The sequence below is a fragment of the Sciurus vulgaris genome, assembly GCF_902686455.1.
Source record: "Sciurus vulgaris genome assembly, chromosome: 11".
Classification (NCBI taxonomy): Eukaryota; Metazoa; Chordata; class Mammalia; order Rodentia; family Sciuridae; genus Sciurus; species Sciurus vulgaris.
In genome coordinates this window covers 54301283-54324901 of record NC_136472.1, presented here as the reverse complement: position 1 = coordinate 54324901, position 23619 = coordinate 54301283, and the positions used below count along the sequence as shown (strand labels likewise).

At 36.6% G+C, this 23619-nt stretch overlaps 3 protein-coding genes across 19 annotated transcripts in view; 1 reads left to right on the top strand and 2 right to left on the bottom strand.

The window, feature by feature from the left end:
• TSG101 (tumor susceptibility 101) overlaps positions 1 to 6332 on the bottom strand; it is a 50708-nt gene extending 44376 nt beyond the window's left edge. The window contains exons 1-2 of the mRNA XM_079101865.1: positions 6173 to 6332; positions 66 to 150 (exon numbers count right to left, since the gene is read on the bottom strand). Of these exons, the coding sequence (XP_078957991.1) occupies positions 66 to 150; positions 6173 to 6214 (127 nt within the window). The 5' untranslated portion in view covers positions 6215 to 6332. The remainder of the gene's footprint in view (positions 1 to 65; positions 151 to 6172) is intronic.
• A 57-nt stretch (positions 6333 to 6389) lies between these two features.
• MISFA (mitochondrial sheath formation associated) overlaps positions 6390 to 23619 on the top strand; it is a gene marked incomplete at its 3' end in the record, with an annotated part of 120497 nt that continues 103267 nt past the window's right edge. For 9 of the 11 annotated variants that reach the window (XR_013757501.1, XR_013757502.1, XR_013757504.1 and 6 more), the window contains exons 1-2: positions 6425 to 6555; positions 10658 to 10802. Of the gene's footprint in view, positions 6556 to 10657; positions 10803 to 15272; positions 15361 to 23619 lie in introns of those variants that run through there. The other 2 variants (XR_013757514.1, XR_013757503.1) reach the window with 2 other exon arrangements.
• The window catches only part of UEVLD (UEV and lactate/malate dehyrogenase domains), a gene marked incomplete at both ends in the record, with an annotated part of 69045 nt that continues 56100 nt past the window's right edge, over positions 10675 to 23619 (bottom strand). For 6 of the 7 annotated variants that reach the window (XM_079101855.1, XM_079101856.1, XM_079101857.1 and 3 more), the window contains 5 exons: positions 10675 to 10842; positions 11640 to 11763; positions 14792 to 14852; positions 22054 to 22227; positions 23126 to 23296. In XM_079101855.1, coding sequence (XP_078957981.1) covers positions 10675 to 10842; positions 11640 to 11763; positions 14792 to 14852; positions 22054 to 22227; positions 23126 to 23296 — 698 coding nt within the window. The remainder of the gene's footprint in view (positions 10843 to 11639; positions 11764 to 14791; positions 14853 to 22053; positions 22228 to 23125; positions 23297 to 23619) is intronic. The other variant, XM_079101859.1, reaches the window with a different exon arrangement.

The following is a 23619-nucleotide window of genomic DNA, read 5'->3' as shown; positions in this document are numbered from 1 at the left end:
CAACCATTAAAAAAAGTAAGTAAATTCAAAATACAATAATGGGTATTCTTGTTGATTAAACTTACCATATGAATCCAATACAGGTTTGAGATCTTTGTAAAGAGTAATAACATTGACCGTTTCACGTACAGTTAGGTCTCTGTATTTGTACTGAAAAACAAAAATCACAAAACAATTTAGTTCAAAACCAAGGCTTGTTATTTTATTCTAGATTAATTTTCTTAAAATTCAATTTTCTTCATAGCATTTTTCTTAAAATTACTTTTTTTTGGTCAATTATTAACATTAATTAAAGTCTTAAATAGGGTCTCAGTTGCTTTCCTTCCTGCCACCTATTTGAACCCTTTACTGAAACCACCCACCTCCATTTTAGCTTTTCTGTCCAATTTAAAAGGCCCCACCAAATCAAATCTTAGTCATTTTGAAGACCTAGCTTATATCTCTCTCTCCCTTTTCTTAATGAATTCCTTTCCAGACTTCCCTTTAGCTCATAATTATCTTTCTCCTTTTATTAAACCTTATTCCATTCTTCTCCAGGAGAACCTGGCTTAGGCACTGCTGACAGGAGATAAAGAGATCAGGGACTCTCATCTGATCACAGCACTCTGAAGCTCATCAAGTGACAAGATTTTATTCAGATTTTAGTGCTTCTTTCTTAAAAAGGAGCAGTCATCTATTCCAAAACACAAATACTCCAATAAACAAGTCAGGGACCAAAACAAACTTAAAACAAGAATAGCCAGTTTGGTGGTCCATGTCTGTACTCCCACTGACTGGGGTTGGGGGGGGGTGGGCGCAGACAGGGGAAGTGTGGAGGCAGGAGGATCACAAGTTCAAGGTCAGCCTCAGCAACAGACCCTGTTTCAAAATAAAAAATAAAAAGGGCTTGGGACTTAGCTCAGTGATAAAATGCCCCTGGATTTAATCTCCAGTACCAAAAACAAAAACAAAAAATAATCCTGACAAGTAACAGGTAAAGTAAGGAGAAGAAAACATAAAAAATAAAACAAAACAAAGCAAAACAAAACAAAAAAAAAAAAAGGAGAGGAAACCCAAATCATTCAATAAAAGAATTAGAATACAATCCAAAAATACACTGAGACTACTACAAAAAAGAATGATAGACAATGAGGGGGAAAATATCAGAAAAATTTAGGAATAAATCTAGTTTTACTCAAAGGCCTTTCTTGTCCTCCTTTGTACTTTAACAACAATTTTTCCATGGTATGGGTCCAGTTCTATTAGCATATAAACATGTTCTTATTTCTCCCATCTTAGTCACACAAGTCACTTTCCTAAACTCCCTAACAGTCACATCTCTCTCAGTTCCTCTTTATACAAAAACCAAACAAACAAGCAAACAAAGGTCATATAAAGAAGGCTGGGGATGGAGCTCAGTGGTAGAGTTTCGCTACCACATTACAGGCCCTGGGTTTGATCTCCAGCACCACAAAACAAAACAAACTCATATAAGTAACTGCCTACCTTTGCTGTCTTACATTGCCCTTTCCATGCTTTCCTTTAAAAACGTTCTATCGTGGAAAATTTCAAACAACCAACCAATAGCCAATCTCATTTGCTTATAACTCCATTCACTTTTCTCTCATTTTATTCTGATGCAAATCATATATAACATATCTTCTCACGCATATTTTAAATCTTTAAAAGAATTTTAAAGTTATAATACTAGTATCACATTAAATAGTAATTCCTTAATGTTATCAAATATCCAGTATCATATTTAATTTTTTCAAAAATATTTCAAATTAAGTCCACACATTGCAATTTAAAATTTTTTTGTCTTAAATTTACAGATTTTCTCATTCACCTTTTTTATAGATTTGAGATATAATTCACACAGTGCACACTTCGATAATTTTTAGTATATTTAAAGTGATAAAATTTTACATCATTGCCATCAATTTTTACATTTTCATTATTCTTAAAGGAAACCAATATCCTCCAGAGACTGAGGTAGGAGGATTGCAAGTTTGAAGCCAGCCTAAGCAATTTAGCGAAGTCCTAAAGCAATCAAGTGAGACCCTATCTCAAAATAAGGCCTGGGGATGTGGTTCAATGCTAAGGCTCTTTGGGTTCAATCCCCAATCCCCAACCAAACAAAATAACAAAAACCAAAAACCAAAAACCAATATCCTCTAGCAATAACCTTTCATTCTGTTCACCCCCACTTCACCCCATATGACCAACCACTAATCTATTTTCTGTCTCTATAGGTTTGCCTAGCCTGGATATTTCATATGAACAGAACCACAGTTATCTCTAATTAATAACTTCTTTTACTTTCCATATTTTAGAGGTTCATCCATGTTGTATAGTGCACCAGTATGTCACTGTCATTCCTTTTAATTGGGAAATAATACTTATTATATGGATACACATTTTACTTATCTATTGTTTAACTAATGAGCTTGTCTCTATTTTGCAAGCCCCGCCCCCCAAACTTATTTGTTCAAGATACTTGTTCATTTGTCCTACAGAGGTTCCCATGGTTTGGAATTTGCTAATTGCACCCCTTTAGAATATTTTAATACACGTTCCTGTGAATAAGTATCTAGATCCAGAAGCTATGATCTTCATGATTTTTATACATATTTTCTTCCCCTCTCTCTCCAGCAAGATCATTTCATAATGTTTTTCCACTGGGAAGCACATTAGTATCTGGGTGTCCCTATGATGTTAACGACAACTGATGCTCAATGTCTATACTCATTCTTTTCATACCCACTCCAATTCTGAAAATGCTGTATCCAGTAAGAAGGGATCAGATTCTGGATGTATTTTAAGGGCAGAGGTAGCAGGATTTTCTGGGATTCGCTGTGGAAGGAAGGGGATTCAAGGAACACTTTTGAGTTTTTTGGCCTGAGAAGCAGAAGGGTATATATATATATATTTTGCACCTACCACGTCACTGTAAAATTGCTCATCAAGGTCACCAACACCTACCACATGGTGTGCAATAGCCAATTCTGTCTTCATCTCACTTAACCTATTGGCAGTATCTGGCCAAGTTAACTCCTCCCTTTTTTTTGATGGCAGGGTGAGGTTGGGTAATGGGGATTAAGCTCAGAGGTGCTTAACTACTGGGCTATATTCGCAGACCTTTAAAAAAATTTTTTTTGTTTTAAGACAGGGTCTCACTAAGTCGCTGAAGCTGTCCTTGAACTTGTCACAGGGATTATAGGCATGTGCCACCATGCCAGCTGATTCCTAACTCCCACGTTTAAAAAAAATTTTTAGTTGTAGATGGACACAATACCTTTATATTATTTATTTATTTTTATGTGGTGCTAAGGGTTCAAACCCAGTGCCTCACACATGCTAGCAAGTGCTCTACCAGTGGGCTACAACTACAGCCCTGATTCCTTCCTCTTAAAACATAATTTCCAGAGTACCAATCAATGCTTGTTCTCTCTGTGACGACTACTCCTCAGTTTCTTTGCTGATTCTTTCTCTTTTCTCATCAATTAATATTATTAAGCCCCAGGGCTCAGTCCTTGGTCCTCTTCTCTATGTAAACTCACCCATTTGGTAGCCTCCCCCTTGTTTTTAAATAACATTTATATGTTGAAAACTTCCAGATTAAAAATTTCCAGTCTGAACCTCTTCCTGAACTTCAAAAATGTATAGTAGTTGTTCACTTTTCAGTTTCAGTTACCTATGGTCAAACTTGGTCTGAAAACATCAAATGGAAAATTCCAAAGGTAAGCAATTGGTAAGTTTTAGATTGCATGTAGTTCTGAGTAGTGTGAATACTACAATAAAATCTCATGCTGTCCCACTTTATCCCAACCAGGAATTGAATCATCCCTTCTCCCAGCATATCCAAATTGTATATGCTATTTGTTAGTGGCAGCTCAGTGATAAGATCAATTGTCCCAGTGCTTGTGTTCAAGTAAATCTTATTTTAATGATAACTCTTATTTTAATAATGGCTCCAAAGTGCACAAGCAATGACGCCAGCAATTTTATTGAGTATACTGCTATGATTGTTCTATTTTATTATTATTGATAACTTTAATGTGTCTAATTTATAAATTAAACTTTATAATAGATATGGATATACAGGAAAAAACAATATATACAGGGTTCAGTACTATCAAGTTTCAGGCATCTACTGTGGGTCTTAGAATGTATTCTCTGCAGAAAGAGGAGGAAGTACTGTATATCCAATTACTGGTTTAACATCTGCATTTGAATATCTAATGAAAGTTATATGAAAGTCAAACTGACCAAAAATGATCTCTTTACCTTCCCCTCAAAGCGACTCTTTCTACATCTATATCCTTCCATTTGTTCAGGTCAAAAACCCTGAAGTTATCCTTGGTGACTCTTTCTTTCACATCCACAGTAAATCTATCAAAAAATCCTGCTAACATTACCTTCAAAACAGTTGAACAGTACTGTTAAGAGTTAAAACATGAATGGCTTGCCATCATGGTCCAACTAAATGTCAAATCCTTATAATGGCTTGCAAGGGCTTCCAAAATCTCCCAATCATTGAAATTCGATGTCTAAACCCATACTTTTCCTTTACTCTCTCATATAAAATTACAACCTATTCCCATTTTCAACACACTAGTACTCTCTTTCTCTTTCCTGGCTTACTTTTTTTTTTTTCTTCTTTTGTCTGGTACTGGGGATTGAACCTAGGGTCACTTTACCACAGACCAATCCCCAGTCTTTTGTGTTTTTTATTTTGAGACAGGGTGTCACTAAACCAGGTAGGGTGCTACAGGCTAGCCTGCTTTACTTTCCTCTAAAAACATGTTATCAACTTCCAAAATACTATTTATTTATTTATTTTTTGCCAGGTGCTTTAATTTTTTTTTATTGTAAACAAATGGGATACATGTTGTTTCTGTTTGTACATGGAGTAAAGGCATACCATTTGTGTAATCATAAATTTACATAGGGTAATGCTGTTTGATTCATTGTTATTTTTTCCCTTCCCCCCACCCCCCCAAAATACTATTTAATGTACTTTTTGTGTAGGAGAGATTCTCTATTTTGAAACTTTCTGGTTTTTTTGGTACTGGGGATTAAACCCGGGGTGCTTAACCATTGAGCCACGTTCCCAGCCCTTATTACATTTTATTTTGAATCAGGGTCTTGTTAAGTTGCTTAGGGCCTAAGCTGCTAAACCTGGTTCTTGAACTTGCCATCCTCTCGCCTCAGCCTCCTGAGAACTTTCTCCTTAGAAGTTATTTGGTCTTCAATTAAGCACTGTGAGGTCAATTTCACAGGAAAAAAAAAAAAAAAAAAAGGTCTACTTTTTAAAAAGTCTTACTCATAATAGTGCGCTTTAACTACTGAAAACCGCTTAAACCGAGGATAACTGGTAAGAAACCAATTTTGCTTTGGCCAAAGTATCTAAGGCTAACCCACCGAACTGGGATGGCTCAACTCTACCACTTTACAGGTTATTCCAATTAGCTTAGGTAAATTACAACCTCCCCGCCCCCAACAAAACAAAACAAAAAAAACCATTCCACTCCAGTGTCAAGTAATATTTGAAGTGATTATCAAATCACGACTTTAAAATGCAAAATTCCTGTTTTAAAAAAGAAAAAAAAAATACACTAGTTGAGTTGTGAGGGCTGCAATTTAAGCTCACAATAAACAAATACGCTCACGAGGTAGCGAAGGACTGGTATTTAAGACATTGACTTAATTGAGTCAATTCTACGCATCTCCCGCGGGTCGGGTGTTGAGTTACGCGGCGAATACAAAACTGCAAAGGCCACAGTCTCCGGAGGGCCAGCGAGGGAAGGGCAGAATGACGGGTCCATAGGACCTCAGATAAGGAACTAAGCACGACCAACTCTTTTTGTTTATACAATTCAAGAGGAAAACTATACCGCCCCGAGACGGCTCCAAACTCTCCCAAAGAGCGAAGGACGGGCGGCAGGTGGCAGACGGCCTCTGCGCCTTTGTTGACGGTCGCCGCCCCCCATTTTTCCTACCCGGGTATGACATATTCCGAGGCCTCTGACGCCTCGGGGCTGGGGACCGCGAAGGCAGCGGAGGACCGTACTGGGGCTTCCAGCCAGCCTGGGAGGCTCGCTGGGCTGGGCTGGGCTGGGCTGGTCCGGGCCAGGCGCGGAAGGGAGTGGTGGGCGCGCGCGGAGCAGCGAGAGCTTCGCGGCCTCACCTTGGACACCATTTTCTTGAGCTGGCTCTCCGACACCGCCATGACGGCCGCCTAGCGACTCCGGTCCCCGCAGGCAGAGGGTCAGCCGCTCCGGGGCCGCCCCAGGCCGCCCCGCACAATCGCACTCCAAGTGGCCAGCCCCCCACCCCCCCGCCTCTAACAACAGGAAGTCAGCACCGCCACAGCACTTCCGCTTCCGTTACATCACTTCCGAGGCCACGGTCTTGCAGTCAGTGTTGTACACCCTCTGCGGCAGAGTCCCGTTGTAGTGTGAGTTCACACTAACTCGCCCCTGGCTTTGCCGGAGTCGGCCGACCGAGTCCCCAAAATGAGGGCAAGTGTATTCCGAGTGTCGAGACTCTGGGCTGAGATAAGATTGGCAGGTATTTCAGTCACCCGTAGGCTTAGGAAGCAGTTGCAGGGAGGGGAAGAAGTATGACCGGCTTCGAGTTAGCTCTTAACGACTGATTCATCGAGTGGGAGGGTACTGTACTGACAGAAATGTTGTGCTGCCGACTTGCCCTTGTGAGAATAGTAGGCAAGTACACTTCTAGATTGGCCTTATTTTTTTTCTTCCAACTCTTAAGATGAGCTGCTTACATTAGGAGACGCCCAAGGTTTCTTTGATCACCAGGTGTTTTTGTCTTTTTAAAGCTTAGAAGCCTTACGTTCGCAACGGCAAAGTGTAGAAAGCCCTTGCTTTTCAGAAAGCCAGATAATAATTTCTTCCTCAGGATACCATTCCTAAGTTTGTTTTCCAAGACACAATAATCCAGGCTGCATTCTACCTTGCTTTGTATTTGGCTACCAGCCTATCTATCAAATACAAGTCCTTGGGGCAGGCTTATTTTCAGAGCTCCACCGTCTTGTATAGTGCAAGAGTAGGTAGTGAACTCTGTGCAGTGGCGCAGGCCTGTAATCCCAGAGACTGGGAAGGCTGAAGCAGGAAGATCACAAGTTCAAGGCCAGCCTCAGAAACCGTGAGACCCTGTCTCAAGTAAATTAAAGGGGCTGAGGATGTAGCTTAGTGTAGACCACCCTTGGGTTTAATTCTCAGTACCTCAGAGTAGGTGTCAAATCTCTACTTCCATGGTGACTTTGTGTGTGTGTGTGTGTGTGGTGTTGGGGATTGAACCCAGGAACTTGTGCATGCTAGGCAAGCACTCTACCACTGAGCCACATCTCCAGGCCTTCTTATTTTGAGACAGGGTCCTGTTAAGTTGCTTAGGCTTTCCTCTAAATTTCCATCCTCCTGCCTCAGCCTCCCCAGTAACTAGCGTTACAGGTGTGTGCCACTAGGCCTGGCTTGTTATGATGAATTATATTAGTCATTATTCCATATCATCACCAGTTTTACAAGCACAGTGTCAAAGTATTGTAAAATTTAGGTTTAATTATGTGAAATATACATTTGGATGATTTTAATATAGTGCTGATGAGAACAGGTTATGGTATTGATTCCCTTCTAAGCCGGCATCTAAGTGAAGGTCACAAACACAGAGGGGCCTAATTGAAAGTATGTGGAAATATTATAAATTGTCAACACAGACTCACAAAGCTATTTCAAGAGATATCATTATTCCTGAACCACCATAGTTAGCTCCAGTCAAACCAAAAGGTCAGTCTACCCTATTGCATCTGCTATTTTATGTTGCTTAAAAGCATGGTTTTCAAAATGTTCTTGGAGCCACAGCTTATTCAGAAGTACCTTCAATTAGAACAACAAAAAAAGTTTGTTCTTGTTCAAAAAGTTTCACTAAAAATAATTTTTAAAACTTTGAAAAAAGTTGATAAAATCCAATCTCATTTTAAGAGACACTTAAATAATTAAATGTCCTGGATACTGTATGAATTATATTAAATCTCAAAATCTGAATAAACTTCCTTTCATTTAGTAAATCAAGCATCACATGGTGAATTTAAAAATCAAACTTTATTCGCTACTCTTAATATTTAAGGAACACTATAAATTGGAAAGTAATAATATATCTATTACAATATCAGAAAAGCATTTTAAATACAAGTCCCACTAAAAATCAACAAGAAGCATTGTGAATTATGGAAAAACGAAAAAGTGAAGGTTAACAGAAAGAAGCACTGAATGTTAAATCACCAAATCATAGTGAGGTGGTGGGTGGTTGGTGGTACTACTTCTTGATTTACATGTGGAACTTAACATAATCACTAATCCTCAACACTAAAGGGAACATCTGAAACAATTCTGTATTGTGGCCTTCTGGAGGGTAAGGACTATTGTTCATTTTGGAATATGAAGATTCTAACACAATATTTGGAACAACACCAGGTATTCTTTAAATGTATTGTCATGTTCCTTTTATAATTAATTTAGTGAATTCTTGGCAATTTATGAGATTATAATATTTTGCAGTTACCCTTGTTCAAGAATATATTAAAAACGAAAAAAAAAATTAGAAATTACCAAATTTTTAATTAGTTATCACTTATTATAAAAGGCTAGTTAAAATAATACAAGATGTAGATCTTTCAGTTTTACTTTACTATTTCATAAAAAAGGATACCTAACAATGTAAGGATACATTGTTAGAATAAAATCAAAATAATCTAATGCTTATCTCTTCAAATAGCCAAAGATTTTTGGTCATTGTTTTTGTTGTTCTAGGGATAGAATCCAGGGTCTTGTGTGTGCTAGGTAAATGCTCTGCCATTCAGCTATATCCCCAGCCCAAATGTCCAAGATTTTTATCCAGTTAAAGCTGGTGGGAATCTTTCTGAGCATATTAAATACTTTTCTAATTTCTTAAACATGTGATACCTTTCTTTATGGCTGAAATTCACCATTTTAATTATCCATTATTATACTAAGTGAGCATTAGATTAACTATTTCCTCTGTACAATGTGTCTACCCTTATAAACCATCTAGCTCCTATCTCCCTGTCCAGATTTGGATGTCCCTATTACATTTACAAAACACTTTGGATTTCTTCACAATACTTATTACAGTTGGAATTGTACATATGTGGGATTTGATTATTGTGTTTCCCATACTAGATTATAAGGATCAGGAATGCTTATATCTAGTCCCAGGCATGTTCACCACTAGTGCCTGTGTATAATGGACTCTAAATAAATACTAACTAGATGACTAAGTAAATACCTACCTCAGTTCATGACCGCCTCTGCTATTTGCAGAGGCCAGATCTAGGAAGCCAGGGAATTAATCTTTCTAAAAGTTTTTGTTTTTTTAAAGTAAGCCCCTAGGGAATGAAATTAACTCTTTCCTAGTATTTAGGACCTTAACTTCAGGGTCCTGTGATGACTATTTTGGTCATTAAGCCTTTACCCCATTAGTACCTTAAAAGTAGAGACTGTATGCTCCTTAAAAGTCATGTGATCTGGAGCCCTAAATTTAAATTTTCTCCTCTATAAAATGATGATAATAGTCTCAACCTTAGGGGGTTATTATGAGGATTTGATAAACTAATAAAGTGCTCATTACAATTCCTATTATATAGAGTGTTGATGTTAGCTGTTACTATTAGTTTTGTATCACACTATATGTTTTGTATCACACTAACTAATAATATGTTATCTTTACCACATGAAATTAATTAACCATTAATGAATGGTTAATTACCAAAATACATGTACTCTGAATTGTTTCTTCTGGAGTGGCTAACATATTTGCTCAGAACCATCAGTTCATGCAGCCTCTATCCCTTAGGAACAATGGTTTTTATGAAATCCTCATATTTTGGCTTTAAAAGAAATTGATTTTTACTCAATCTGTTTCTACCAAAATATTCATTTTCTTCCATGCTTCTAGTACTATTACAGTAAGTTATGACATGTAGGAGATCTTATATAGCCTAGAAAGAGGTTATAAAAAATTTCAGAAAAGAAATCCCCACTGGAAATTAAGTTACATATACTTTTTCTTTATATATTAAAGTTTTTCACTTTACCTTTAAAATTAAACTGCATATAAAATCATTTTCCAGTTCTTGTTAGCTAATGAATTTGAAGAAAGAAAAGAAAATGTTTTAACATTCCACCAACTGTATTTTGCAAAAGAACATCAACACCTTAAATTATGAATCTTTTGAATATGTACCCTGCACAGATTTTATAAACAAGGTCCCTTCTAGGTCTTTAGATTATCATGTTTATTATAAATGTCAAAAAGTAATCTTTCTAAAATGCATTTTTTTCAGTATATTTCTAAAGTGATTAATGTGCCTTGAGTTCGGGATACAATTTAAAATATTACACACTGCAGATTAATGTTTTTCCCTGTTACAGATTTAAAGAACAATATAGATATGTTAAGCACCCCGAAGGAAATTAGATTTTTTTCCCCTTCCTTATCTAACTCCTCCAGGATTCAAATGACAAAGCTAACCAAGAAACCATCTACCTTAAACAAGCAGTTTATGAGGATAGAAGACACAGACATACTCAAAATCTAATACATGTTGGCAAAATGAAATGACCTTTTCTTTCAGATAACTGTGTTTGAGAATCAAAATTTTAACCGTTCTTGGAGTCCATGGATTGAGGATGCACTGCTTTGGAGTTTCTCAGTCACTGTGTCTTCCTTCACTGTGGTTTTGATGATTTCAGTTACTCCATTAGTTCCAAGGATGCAAGGTAAACTTAAAAACACTTCACTATTTATATCATAATATCCCTGAAATGAAAAGTATAGAGATTGTAATAGAGTTGGGTCACTTCAAAAAAAGGTGTATCATAAAAATGTATGCTTTCTTACTTTTTAGTTTCTTGTTTTTCCAGTTAAACAGTTTTTGTTTATTTTCTAAATTGAAGTTATTATTTCAGAAAAAATTTGAGGGATGAGAGGAACTTGGTTAAAGACATCGTTTTTTCAGGATACAAGCTAGCCACCTGTAATATGGGTATCAGGCTGGGGGCTAAGAAAAAGATGGACAGAGGGGATTCCTTGGAGAAGGGCATACCATGGGATCTCGGTACAATACAGTAACCTTTTTAAGTTTTCTTTTCCGTATTGCATTTCCCTCCTGGTATTCTAAATCTTCAAGAAAGTCTGATAAAGCATTTGTGTTTCATCTTAGCTCTACCTTAGGGAATTTATGCTCTGGCTAAAAGCAGCAAAAGACAGACAATTGGAGAAGCAGACTGATGACTAGCTGAGACCATTGGCAAATCAGTCTGGGGTGATGTGGCTGGCTGACATAATAAATGACAACCAGAAGTTGTTTATGGAATATATAAACACTGCTTGGGGATTCCTCAAAATTACATGAGGGTGAGAGGACAACCTGGTAGAAATCCAGACTTCCCAGAGCTAAGCAGGTTAGGGCCTAGACTAAAGTGCCTCCCTCCACATTTTAAACTGAAAGTTGGTGACATTGAAGACACCTGCATTAGAGGGTAAACAGCGATTTTGCTGGTTTTGTATTACTAACATGAAAGTTTAAAATATAAGACAATGAGAATAACAGTTACCTTTGCTAAAACTGATACAGAATGTACTTTCTTTTTATTGTTTATAATACTGTCGACCAGGTCAGCTACAGATAGTCCAACAGACCAGGATCTTTGACCTTTTACCCTTAACAGTTCCACGGCTCTAAGTTACAAAAAACAAACAAACAAAAAAATGATCTCAGAAAATACACAAAATATGCACCATGTAGTTTTACATTTTGTTTAAGACATAACTAGGTATTTTTTAAATTTATTTTTATTGTTAACTAGGTATTTTTATGCACAGAAGAGTTATACAGCAATGGTCTTAGGAAGGCTTTCAGATAATGGATGATTACTTAAGCTTTTCTTAAAATGTCGTATACATAGTTCACAGAGAGAAAATACAAATGCCCTAATAACATAAAAAGATGCTCACCACCCTGAATATTTAGCTAATTAGGAATTAAAACAATAAATATACCAGTTTTGCCTGTTACCACTGGCAAAGATTTAAAGTCTGATAACTAAATTTGAAGAAGCTATATACAGGAGTTCCTATAACTGCTGTTGAGGATATAAAATGATCTAAGATTTTATAAAAATTTAGCAACGTCTGATCTAGAACTTCCTCTTCTGGGAATTTATCCTATAGTAATATACTCAAATGTGTAAAGATATACACGTAAACATTTTTTTCTGTATTTGTATACAACTCATCAAAAAGAGAATTGGTTAAATAAATTACTACCAAATGTAGTATCCTATAGCTCTTATTCTTAAGGATAGGTAGTGGTACATGACTGTAATTCCATTGATTGGGAAGCTGAGGCAGGAGGATTGCATATTTGAGGCCAGCTTCAGCAACTTAGCAAGACCCTGTCTCAAAATTTTAAAAAAATTTAAAAAAGGACTGAAAATGCTGCTCAGTGGTAAAGCACCCCAGGTTTAATCCCCAGTACCAAAAACCAAAAACACCCTAAAAGATTAGGTGCTGGATTTTCATGTACAATATGAAAAAACATCACAGATTTACTCTATTTATTTTTTAGTTGTAGGTGGACACAGTACCTCTATTTTATTTTTATATGGTGCTGAGGATTGAACCTAGGGCCCCACACTTGGTAGGCAAACATTCTACCACTGAACAACTCCCCAGCCCCACAAATTTATTTTGTAAAGTAAGTTTGCAAGGTAGTATAAATAGCATAAGTCTATTATAAAAATAATAATATATTTGTAGATGCATTAAAAATAACTGAACACTAAAACTTCTCTGGAAGATAGATTTACCCCAGCTTTTTACTTTCTAGTTTATAAATATCTGTAGTATTTGAAGTTTTATAATAAGCATATGTTCTTTTTATTTAAAAAATAATATAAATTAATCATTTAAATTTATTCCTTTTAAAAGCTATAAGGAGGAGCTGGGCATGGTGGTGCACTTGTAACCCCAGCTACTTTGGAAGCTGAGGCAGGATGATCATAACTTTGAGGCCAGCCTCAGCAATATAGTGAGACTTTGTCTCAAAATAAAATAAATAAATAAATAAATAAAAAGGGCTGGAATGTAGCTTAATAGCAGTGTACCCCTACATTCAATCCCCAGTACCACAAAAATGATAAGCAAACTGAAGGGAATATTGCTTAGTGGTAGTGTATATGCTTAGCCTGTTTGAGGCCCTGGGTTAATCCCCAGGACCACTAAGCAAATACAAAACAACTATAAATGTAAGATTACATAATAAAATTAGAATGAATTATATCACACTAGTCTTCTTAATAAGGAGGAAATTCCAGTTTTTTTTTTTTTTTTGGTACCAGGTATTGAACTCAGGGGCACTCAACCACTGAGCCACATCCCCAGCCCTATTTTATATTTTATTTAGAGACAGGGTCTCACTGAATTGCTTAGAGCCTCACCATTGCTGAGGCTGGCTTTGAACTCATGATCCTCCTGTCTCAGCCTCCCAAGCCACTGGGATTACAGGCATGTGCCACTGTGCCTCACTCTCTCCAGTCATTATATTCTAAAAAACATAAACTGAAAGTTTAAAGGCTAAAATCCTGCCCAGTGCAGTGGTGCAGACCTGCAGTCCCAGCAACTCGGGAGGCTAAGGCAGGAAGATCACAAGTTTGAGGCCAGCCTTGGCAACATAGTGAGACTTTGTCTCAAAATAAAAAATAAAAAGGGTTGGGAATATAGCTCAGTCCTAAAGCACCTCTGGGTTCAATCTCTAGTACCACAGTACAACAAAACAAAACAAAACAAAAAACTAAAATTCCCCTGCTTGAAGGGAGGCTGTGAGGGTCAGGGGTGGAAAGGGTCTGGTTGTTGGAATGAGAAAAATATTAAAATTTAAAAAAATTAAAAAGCAAAAAGTCACCACCACTTGGACTTAAGGAAAAATTGTTATTATGCGATGGTATGAAAATATATAAAGTCCAACTTATGGAGCCCAGCCCTCAGAAAGCCTCCAAACAAAAGTGAAAGATACAAGGACCTGTACATTATATTTTTTTCCTCCTGAACATATTATTTATTAATATTAGACTGATTTCCAAATGTATTTATGTATGATTAATAGATACAAATGTTTAAGTGATATTAACTCTTCTCTATTAAGGAAATTTTTAATATCCTCAGATGTTTGGATATGAGAGAAATAAATCACTGTCTACAAATAAGGAATATGTTATACCCTTTAAATGTCAACTGGGTTATCTGGAAGAGTTTGCAAGTTTGCAAAGCACTCTTAGATGTACCTTCAGATAAGAATCAAAGATTAAAAAAAAAAAAGAAACCAAAGACTATTAAATACTGTTCCATTATACTTTTTGGGGGTGGGGTGCCAGGGATTGAACCTAGAGATGTTTAAACACTGAGCTACATCCCCGCCCCTTTATATTTTTTATTTTGAGACAAGGTCTTACTAAGTTGCTTAGGGCCTTGCTAAGTTGCTGAGGCTGGCCTTGAATTTGTGATCCTCCTGCCTCAGTCTCCGAAGTCGCTGGGATTCCAGGTGTGTGCCACCACACCATGCTTCTGCTCCCTTATGTTTTTGGATTTGTTCATACTAGCTAGTTTTGTTGATAGACACTTGATAAGTACATGCCGTGTAAACAGTTATTATATTAGCTATGAAGTTCATAATTTTTAGTTGGACAAGTACATATTTACGCTGTGTTACCTGTTGGACAGCTGCACCTGAGAGCTGTGACTCATTACTTCTTGGCCACTCCACATGGGCACTAAAAATTAAATGAAGAATTAGTTATATTTTGCCAATTATTCTTTAAGGATTAAAGTATAATAAATGATCTTTTGCAGGGAAAAATATCTGTATCAGTTTTTTTGTGTGTGTGGTGCTGGGGATTGAACCCAGGGCCTTGTGCTTGCAAGGCAAGCACTCTACCAACTGAGCTATATCCCCAGCCCTGTGTATCAATCTTTTTAATACAAGCTTTTTCCCCTTCTGTCAATAGTTATTTTTCTGTTGATGGCATTGCATACGCTGTACCAATTGCTTGGGATGAGAAAAGATTTTGAAATACAATTCTCAAAAGCATGATCCCTAAAGTTTACTTGTAGTCGCTTTACCTCTTCTTTTTACTACTATCAGTACTAAAAGAGCTGTTTTACTGTATGAGTAGAAAGCATTGTTTCCTCAGCAGGCTGCATATAATAGGCTTCCTAGTGCTGCAAGCACTTGCCTTTTATTCTGCTGGGAACTGCACTGAGACTAATTTCTTCCATCAGGTGAGAAATAATTTGGTAACCTTCTATTCTGGGGTAGAATTTCTACAGCTGTTAGAGTCAGGGTATAGTTTTCCAGGAGTATCTTCTGGAATACTCACATCCTTTCACCACACTGTTTTTTATAAAACAATTGAAAACTTCAAAGTTATGCATACAAACTGAATTTTTCTTTAGTTTTGTCTTGGTGCTGGGGCTCAAAACCAGGAACTTCAGCATGCTATGCAATGCTGTTCAACCACTGAGCTGTATCTCCAGACCTTCAAAATAAACTGGATATTTGTAACATACATTAATATTAAGTTGAAATTGCCAGTAATATTTTGAAATTGTCTCAATATTCATCTGTTTCTTATCTGGGTGAAGGTGTTTTTTGGTACAAATCTGTATTTGGATGGCAAAACAAAAGTATATTTGGCTATATAAGAGTATCTTATGACACTGGAGATGTAGTTCAGTGGTAAAATTGCCTAGCATGTGTAAGTCTCTGGATTCAATCCCTAGTATCACCAAACAACAACAACAACAACAACAAATCCCTAACAAACCAATATCTTATGTTTAAGATAGAAATATTCTAAACTGCATTAAAAATTAGGTCATTTAAGCTGGGCACAGTGGTACATGTCTGTAATCCCAGCTATTCAGGAGGCTGAGGCAGGAGGACAGAAGTTCAAGGCCAGCCTCTGCAACTTAGCAAGATCCTGTCTCAAAAAAAAAAAGAAAAAATTTAAAAAAGAGGATGGGATGTATCTCAGTGGTAAAGCACCTCTGGGTTCAATCCTCAATATCATTATTAGGCGTATTTGGCCTATTAGTCATACATTAGCAACAAAGGACACTATATATGTATCCAGATGCCTCCCTTTCTCAAATTGATTATAAGGTTCCATGGTGTAGGGACCATGCATTTTTCTTTTCTTAAAACATATTCTTTACTAGATGGGGAGCAAACAGAAGATTAGATAGAACTAACCTTATATACAATTCATAATTATATTTGGTAACAAAGAAGAAAACATACTTGTAATAGTGAAGTTGAAAAACATGGGAAGAGTGGGACTGTAATCCCAGCAATTTGAGAGGCTGAAGCAGGAGTATCTCAAGTTCAAGGCCAGCCTTAGCAATTCAGTGAGACTGTCTGAATATCAAAAAAAGGACTGGGGATGTGGCTCAAGGGAAAAGCATCCCAGGTTCAATCCCCAGTACTGGGGGAACAAAAAAGCCTCAATTTTTAATGGAAAATGCCCACAGGATAGCTTTTTAAAAAATTACATATAATACCCACCCTGTACCCAGAGCAAATGATCTAATACTGTTCTGGGGTTTATCCCTTAGATTTCTAGAACACCAGGTGACAGGGCTATCTGAAGTCTGTATGTGATTTCAATATCACAGCTGAAAATAGCAGCTCCAAAACATCTCTTCTGCTAACCATCTATTTTGGTGTGAAGTAAGTAAATGACCTTTTGTTACAAAGGAGTATCAGGATTATTCATTCATTCCAAAACACACTTACTGAGGCCATTCAAAGATTTAAGAGATTACAGTCTGGTGGGGTGAACAGGAAGGTAATGATAGCAAGCATAAAAATGTAATACACAAGGACAACACAGTATATTATAACACAATTATGAACTAACTTAACTGTGAGTGGTTCTTGGCAGAAGTGGCACTCAAACCCAGTACTGAGAAGTTAGAAAATAGCCAAAGGACTCAGATGTTCAGGGACAGGAAGCAGCAGATGCAAAGGCAAGGGGGCATGAGATTGCACAAACCATTCAGGACTGCAAGCTATCCTGGCGCAGAATGCCTGGCAGAGTGGCTGAAGAGGAGATGAGGACAGAAGCAAGAAATAGGTCCCTAAGGTCTTATAAGCCTTGTGATCCTTCCCAAGACTGTAGCTATCATTTGTTTCTGATAAACCTGGGAAGGATCATTTTAATTTTACTTTATACAACTTCTATTCTTTTTCTTTTTTGGTAGTGGAGATTTAAACCAGGAGCATTCTACCATCGAGCTACATCCCCATCTCCTTTTGTTTTGGTTTTTGAGACAGGGTCTTGTTAAGTTGCCAAAGCTGACCTTGAACTTGAGATCTTCCTCCCTAAGCCTCCTAAATTTCTGTGGTGTGCACCACCATACCTGGCTACTGCTTCTATTCTTAAATTGCTTCTAAATCCTAAAGTTGTTTTACTTCAAAGCATAGTTTTATGTGTCCTTTTGCCAATTTTCTATTCATCATCATAATCCTACAACTACAGTTTGCTGAGTGTTTACTCTGTGCCAGATACTGTAATAAATGCTTTAAATAAATTATCTAATTAAGAAGAGCAAGAAGAACAGCTCTGAAATCAGAGCTATTCACATCTCAGTTCTGCTCTTGCTAGATATGTAACCTCAGGCAAATTATTTATCCTCACAGTCCTCCTGTTTCCTCAGCTATAAATTTGGAAAACTACCTTCTCTTTCATAGGGTGTTTGTAAAATTTAAATGAGATACAGAGGACATGTATGCAAAGCACTAATTATACACAGTAATTAATAATTAGAAACTACATCAAATCATTACTATGATGGTGTCATTTATGCAAAAATATAACCAGTCGGTGTCTTCACATGAAGCCAGCAGAGGGAGCCTCTAATCTATTTCTGACTTCAGGACCAAGTAAGTATACTCATCTATGGAATAACTGACTCTGAAGCAACAGGAGAAGGACCCATAAAAAGTAACCTGAGGGTCGGGGGTGTACCTCAGTGGTAGAGTGCTTATCTAGCATGTGTGAAGTCCTGGATTCTATTCCTAGTACCATAAAAAGCAAAAAACAAAACCCCAAATAGTGGTCTCATATTACCTCTAGATGGCAAGCATGGAAAATAGATTAGGGAAAAGTACATAAGTAGGTAGCTTCAGTGGTACTGGCAATGTCATAACTGAGTATAGATTGATCAGTGTTCTATTATTATGTTTTAAAACTTGTATGCATTATATTTGCCAAATGTTGCATAACTCTCTAAGTAATCCCAGTTCATCTGCACTTATAGTCCTCTATTTCTACTTCCCATTTAAGACCTCAAAACAGAATTACCATACCCTTTCCTTGTGCTCTCATCCTCTTTCATAGAAAGTCAATACAGCCTTCTAATCATTTCCTGTATTAGACCACAAGCTTCCTATAAAGACAGGGTCAGGTTTTTACATGTCTATTTAGTTCTAGAAGGAGTCAGCACAGCGCCTTAGACAAAGCAGATGTTCAATAGATGTTTCTGAAAATAAATTCCTACATTTGGGATAAAAGATCATTTAATCAAGTATGAACTGCTTTTAGGTAGGTTTAAAATTTTTCCTGTTTGAAGAGCTTACAATTAAAATCTACTGTTTTTCTTCCTTTACCCAGATATACTGTGTGAGGTGAAGGGGCATGTTTATTAATCCTTTATTTTCCCTTTGTGATTTGAGAAATTAACACACCATATTTTGAAATGTTCTTATTCATTCATTATTTATTATACATTGACTATTCCTCAAAAACTAATTTATTGGGATTAGTTAAGCAAATTATGTTTCCTATAGTTAAAAAGTACAAATGCAGTGGCTGGGGAGAGAGCTCAGTTGGTAAAGTGCTTGCTTTACAAGCACAGGGCCCTGGGTTTGATCCCCAGCACCGCAAAAAAAAAAAAAAAAAAAAAAAAAAAGAAAGAAAAGAAATAAAAATAAAAAATAAAAAGTACAAATGCAATCATTTCCCTACAATATGAATAAGTGAAAAGGTGAAGTAGAGAATGACTCAGGATGTCAATTTCACATGTTTTTCCATGTAAAGAATATTTATTTGTGGAAGAGTGTACAGGAAATTAGTAATTGTGATTGCCCACAGGGAGAGAGACCAAATGTCTGGTGTAGAAAAAGACTTATTTTTTCATTGCATATCTTTTGTGTTGCTTAGTTTTTTTCAGTGTGAATGCACAACTTTTTCAACTAAAAGAACAGCTTAATTAATACACACTTTCTCTGGGCACAGGGGCACATGCCTGAAATCCCAGCAATTTGGGAGGCTGAGACAGGAGGATTGCAAGTTTGAGACCAGCCTCAGAAATTTCCTGAGGTCCTAAGCAACTGAGTGAGACCCTGTCTGAAAATAAAAAATAAAAAGGCCTGGGGATGTGGTTCAGTGATTAAGTGCCCCAGAGTTCAATGCCTGGTACCAAAAACCAAAAAACAAACAAAAACACCACCAAACACATAGACTTTCAATAAGAGAAGGTACACACACACAAAACACACTGAGTAAGAACAAACAACAGTACAAAAGAATAAACATCATGAGACAATATGTGGTCAGTAACCATGTAGATGGCAATAGCTTTTGGCTCAAAGGAGTGGAAAAATCACTGTAGAGTGATATAATAGGAAAACTTCATCGTCTAATTGGGGCTTGACTTAGACCTTGAAGGATGAGATTTGAATGTATTGGCAAAGAGGGAGATAGGATACATGAAAGGCAAATCCAGCGGGTAAAGGCTAATGGTTGAAGCAAAGCTTTGAGGTAGGCTAGAAGTCATAAGACCTGGATTTCAGATCGTGACCCTAAAAGCTGTAGGTTCCTGGATAGATCACTTTTAAACCATCCCTACATTCATTGCTTGGTCCCTAAAACAAAATGAAACAGATGATCTCTTGGGTCCCTTTCAACTTTTTAATAATATGGCTACCTCTATAAGTATAATTGGGAAAGAACATTAAGGCTATGTTTTAGGGCTCCCTGTGTGTCAAGCAAAGGAACTTGTTTGTTCAGAGGAAGCCCCTGAAAGTTTTTGAAAATAGGAATATGTTTTAGGAAGCCTTAATTAATATGTGAGAGCATATACTAAATGCTATGTAAGTTTTGACTAATGACATTAATTTCACATCACTTATTAGGTTAGAGGATAAGGTGCAGACTGACTGAGAGATTTACAAAATAAACAGCGATGATGACATGGACTAGAATGTCAATGTTAGTGTGTAAAATTTAGGGTCTTGGGTTTGTTTGAATCCCCATACATTCATTACTCAATACATCTACTCCAAGTTCTCATTTGCTATCCTTTTTGAGGAGTCTGTTGATTAGTATTTAGTGTCAGGAAGCAACTCTGGAGCCTGAAAATTAACCCATCCTTTCCTTCCTCCCTACCCCTTTCTTCCTTTCCTTCCCTTCTCTTTTATTCCCATTCTTCCCTTTCTTTTGTTATTTATTTATTTTTTTGGTGTGGTATTTGGAATGGAACCTGGGGCCTCATGCATGCATTCTATCACTGAGCTACATCCCCAGCTCCAAAAAGCATTTCTATTCAATCACACTGTCAGACTTTTTTTTAAAAAAGGTTTATTCTATAGCCTGATTCATTCTAGCACTGAACTTTCTAGGTAGCCAGTGCAGATTTATACAGGTTAAAGATACTTGCTGGACAAAGTTGTGCCTTCTGTAATCCCAGTGGTTTGGGAGGCTAAGGCAGGAGGATCACGAGTTCAAAGCCAGCCTCAGCAAAAGCAAGGTACTAAGTAACGCAGTGAGACTCTGTCTCTATTTTAAAAATGAAATAGGGTTAAGGATGTGGCTCAGTGGTTGAGTGCCCCTGAGTTCAATTTTCAGTTACCAACCCCCCAGAAAAAGATACTGCTGTATTTTATTAAAAATTTTTTCTTTAAAATTATATAAATCTGCTGGGGAGGTAGCTCAGTTGGTAGAGTGCTTGCCTCGCATGCACAAGGCCCTGGGTTCAATCCCCAGCACCACCAAAAAAGGAGGGGGAAAACAAAAAAAGAAAGAAAAAAAAATGATATAAATCCTTCATATCCAAAATGATTAAATGAAGAAAAGTATGTTTTTATTTTTAAAAGTTACCTCTAACCTAGCTATCACCCCTGTCAGTATTGTTATTTGTTTTAATGGTATCAAAGCAGATACAAAGCTTTATATTCCAAGAAAATAGTTTTGAGAATAAAACAATTTGCTTTATGGCACCATGGTTCAATATTTAACTTTTAACATACATGTTTTTTCTCCAGTTCTTTAAATTACTGCCTCCCCACAGGAAGAAAGGTTATTTTCTATGCCCTGCTCTACCCAGAACACTTCTGTGTTAAACAGAGTACCCTTTCAACATTTCATTCTCATGGTTTCCCTATGCCTGATATTCACTTTCCAATTCAGAGATCTCCAAAATGTGATTTCAGCCAGGCTGATCTGGTTGAAACCCTTTGCAATAACTAGTCCAGATGTTTTTTATCCCATGAACATGCCATACTTTATGTGCCTTTGCCTATAATAAGAAGATTTAAATTTAGGAAATGTAAGTAGGATTGAAGGTTGAGATGAATGGTGAAGAAGGGTTTTATAAATGCTTTAAGTACATTTAAATGTATTTTTTCTGGAAATTAAACTTTTAAATTAGTCCTGGAACTCTGAAATACAATAAAAGAAATTATAAAACCTGACTAACAGATCTTTCCTAATCTTACACTTAAGGAAAAGTAATTATAAGGACAATGACACACAGTGAAGAATCTATTTACGATACTGGGCCCAATATGCAGAAGGCATTCAAATGTGAAACAAGCCTAAAAAGCTCCACAATTCCAAAGTCCCCAGATGTATCCAAATGCCATGACCACTGGTGATTTCTCAGTGTAACTAATAAAAATATATTTCTTACCTTTGTCTTCTCCCTGCTCACCAATAACCCAAACTTCTTTGCCTGAAGTCTGTGCTTTCAAAATATTTGTAATAATATATTGTAATCTCTGTGAATCCAGATTACATCCAATTCCAATTACTCGATTTGCAGGAAATGTACTCAGTTTCCATGTCACACACGTCATGATTTCCACTAAATTTTACATACAAGGTGAAAATATAGATTTTTAAAGTATACCTTTTAAGTCTAGTTCACAAATAAAATATTTATTACTGTAATAACTAAGGTATATTGGAGCTCCTATATATTCTTCTTAGGTCCTAAATGTACTGAGGCATAATATATTTTTTCTAAGTACACTAACCAGGTTTCAAAAGGATTTTACATAACTTTGTTCTTACATATTCAATTGTTAGGGGTGGAACATAGATAATTTCCTAGAATAGTTAGGCAAGGAAGATAAAAACTGGATATAGAAAGCTAGAAAGTAATCATTTCATTTAATTGATAAAATTCTTTTACATCTATCTTAAACTGAGTTTTTGTTTTTAAATGAAAATATCAATTCAAACACTACTACTATGCAGTATAGTATTTTGAACAAAAACACAAGTACTTTTTCATCCATGCCAAAAAGATGTCTGAAATCAAAGACACCGTGTCCCTCAACTATCTGCTATAGAAAAACAAGTGAAATACACACGATAACCATGTATTGGGAACATTTTAAAGTCTGTTCACCAATTTGAGTTCAATACCACCTAACTCTTTGAAAATATTTCTTTTTTAAGTAAAACACTTTCAAAACAATTTATAAGCTACAAAAAGTTAAAAACGCACTCTGACATGTTACTAACATTTTATAGTGCTTCAGAGTTAATAATGTATCTTGCACAGAAGTCACTGCATTTTTCGTGGGGCAAAGGTGGGAAGTTGACCATTTTCTCACTAAGGAAGATATGGCTAACAACAGGAACATAATACCATACTTCGTAAAAAATCGTTAAGTTGTAATCTTATTAATGATAATCATAACAAGCAACTGACAGGATGTAGAAATACTATGTTGTTAATTGTAAGAGCTATTTACCTGGTTGAGATGCAACGAGTAGGACACCATGTTGACTATAATGCCCCAGAGCAGGGACTAGGGCTCTGAACATATCTACATTGCTCTGCACAACATCAACATAAGACTCAGAACTACCCAAAGAGTTGACTGTGAAGATCACCACCTTGGAATGAGCAGAGGCAGACAAATCTAATAAATAAAAAGAAACAGTCTAAGCTGAAGATAAAGGCTTTAATTCATTTCTAGTTCATGATAAGAAAGGTTTTTCTTTTCTACAAATACAGAACTTTTAGGCATTGATCTGCCCCCAGTTCAATCCTATAGGAAATGTACAAAATGCTGCGGGTTAAGAGAGTATATCCCAAGGTAGGAGGACAACAATAAGGATAAACAAAATTATAGGACCTAGAACCTTCAACAGACTGAGTTTTATGTGTAATTCACAAAATTTTAAGGAAAAATGAATAATATGCTACAGGTAAAATGAAATTATAATCAGTTACCTCACTGGC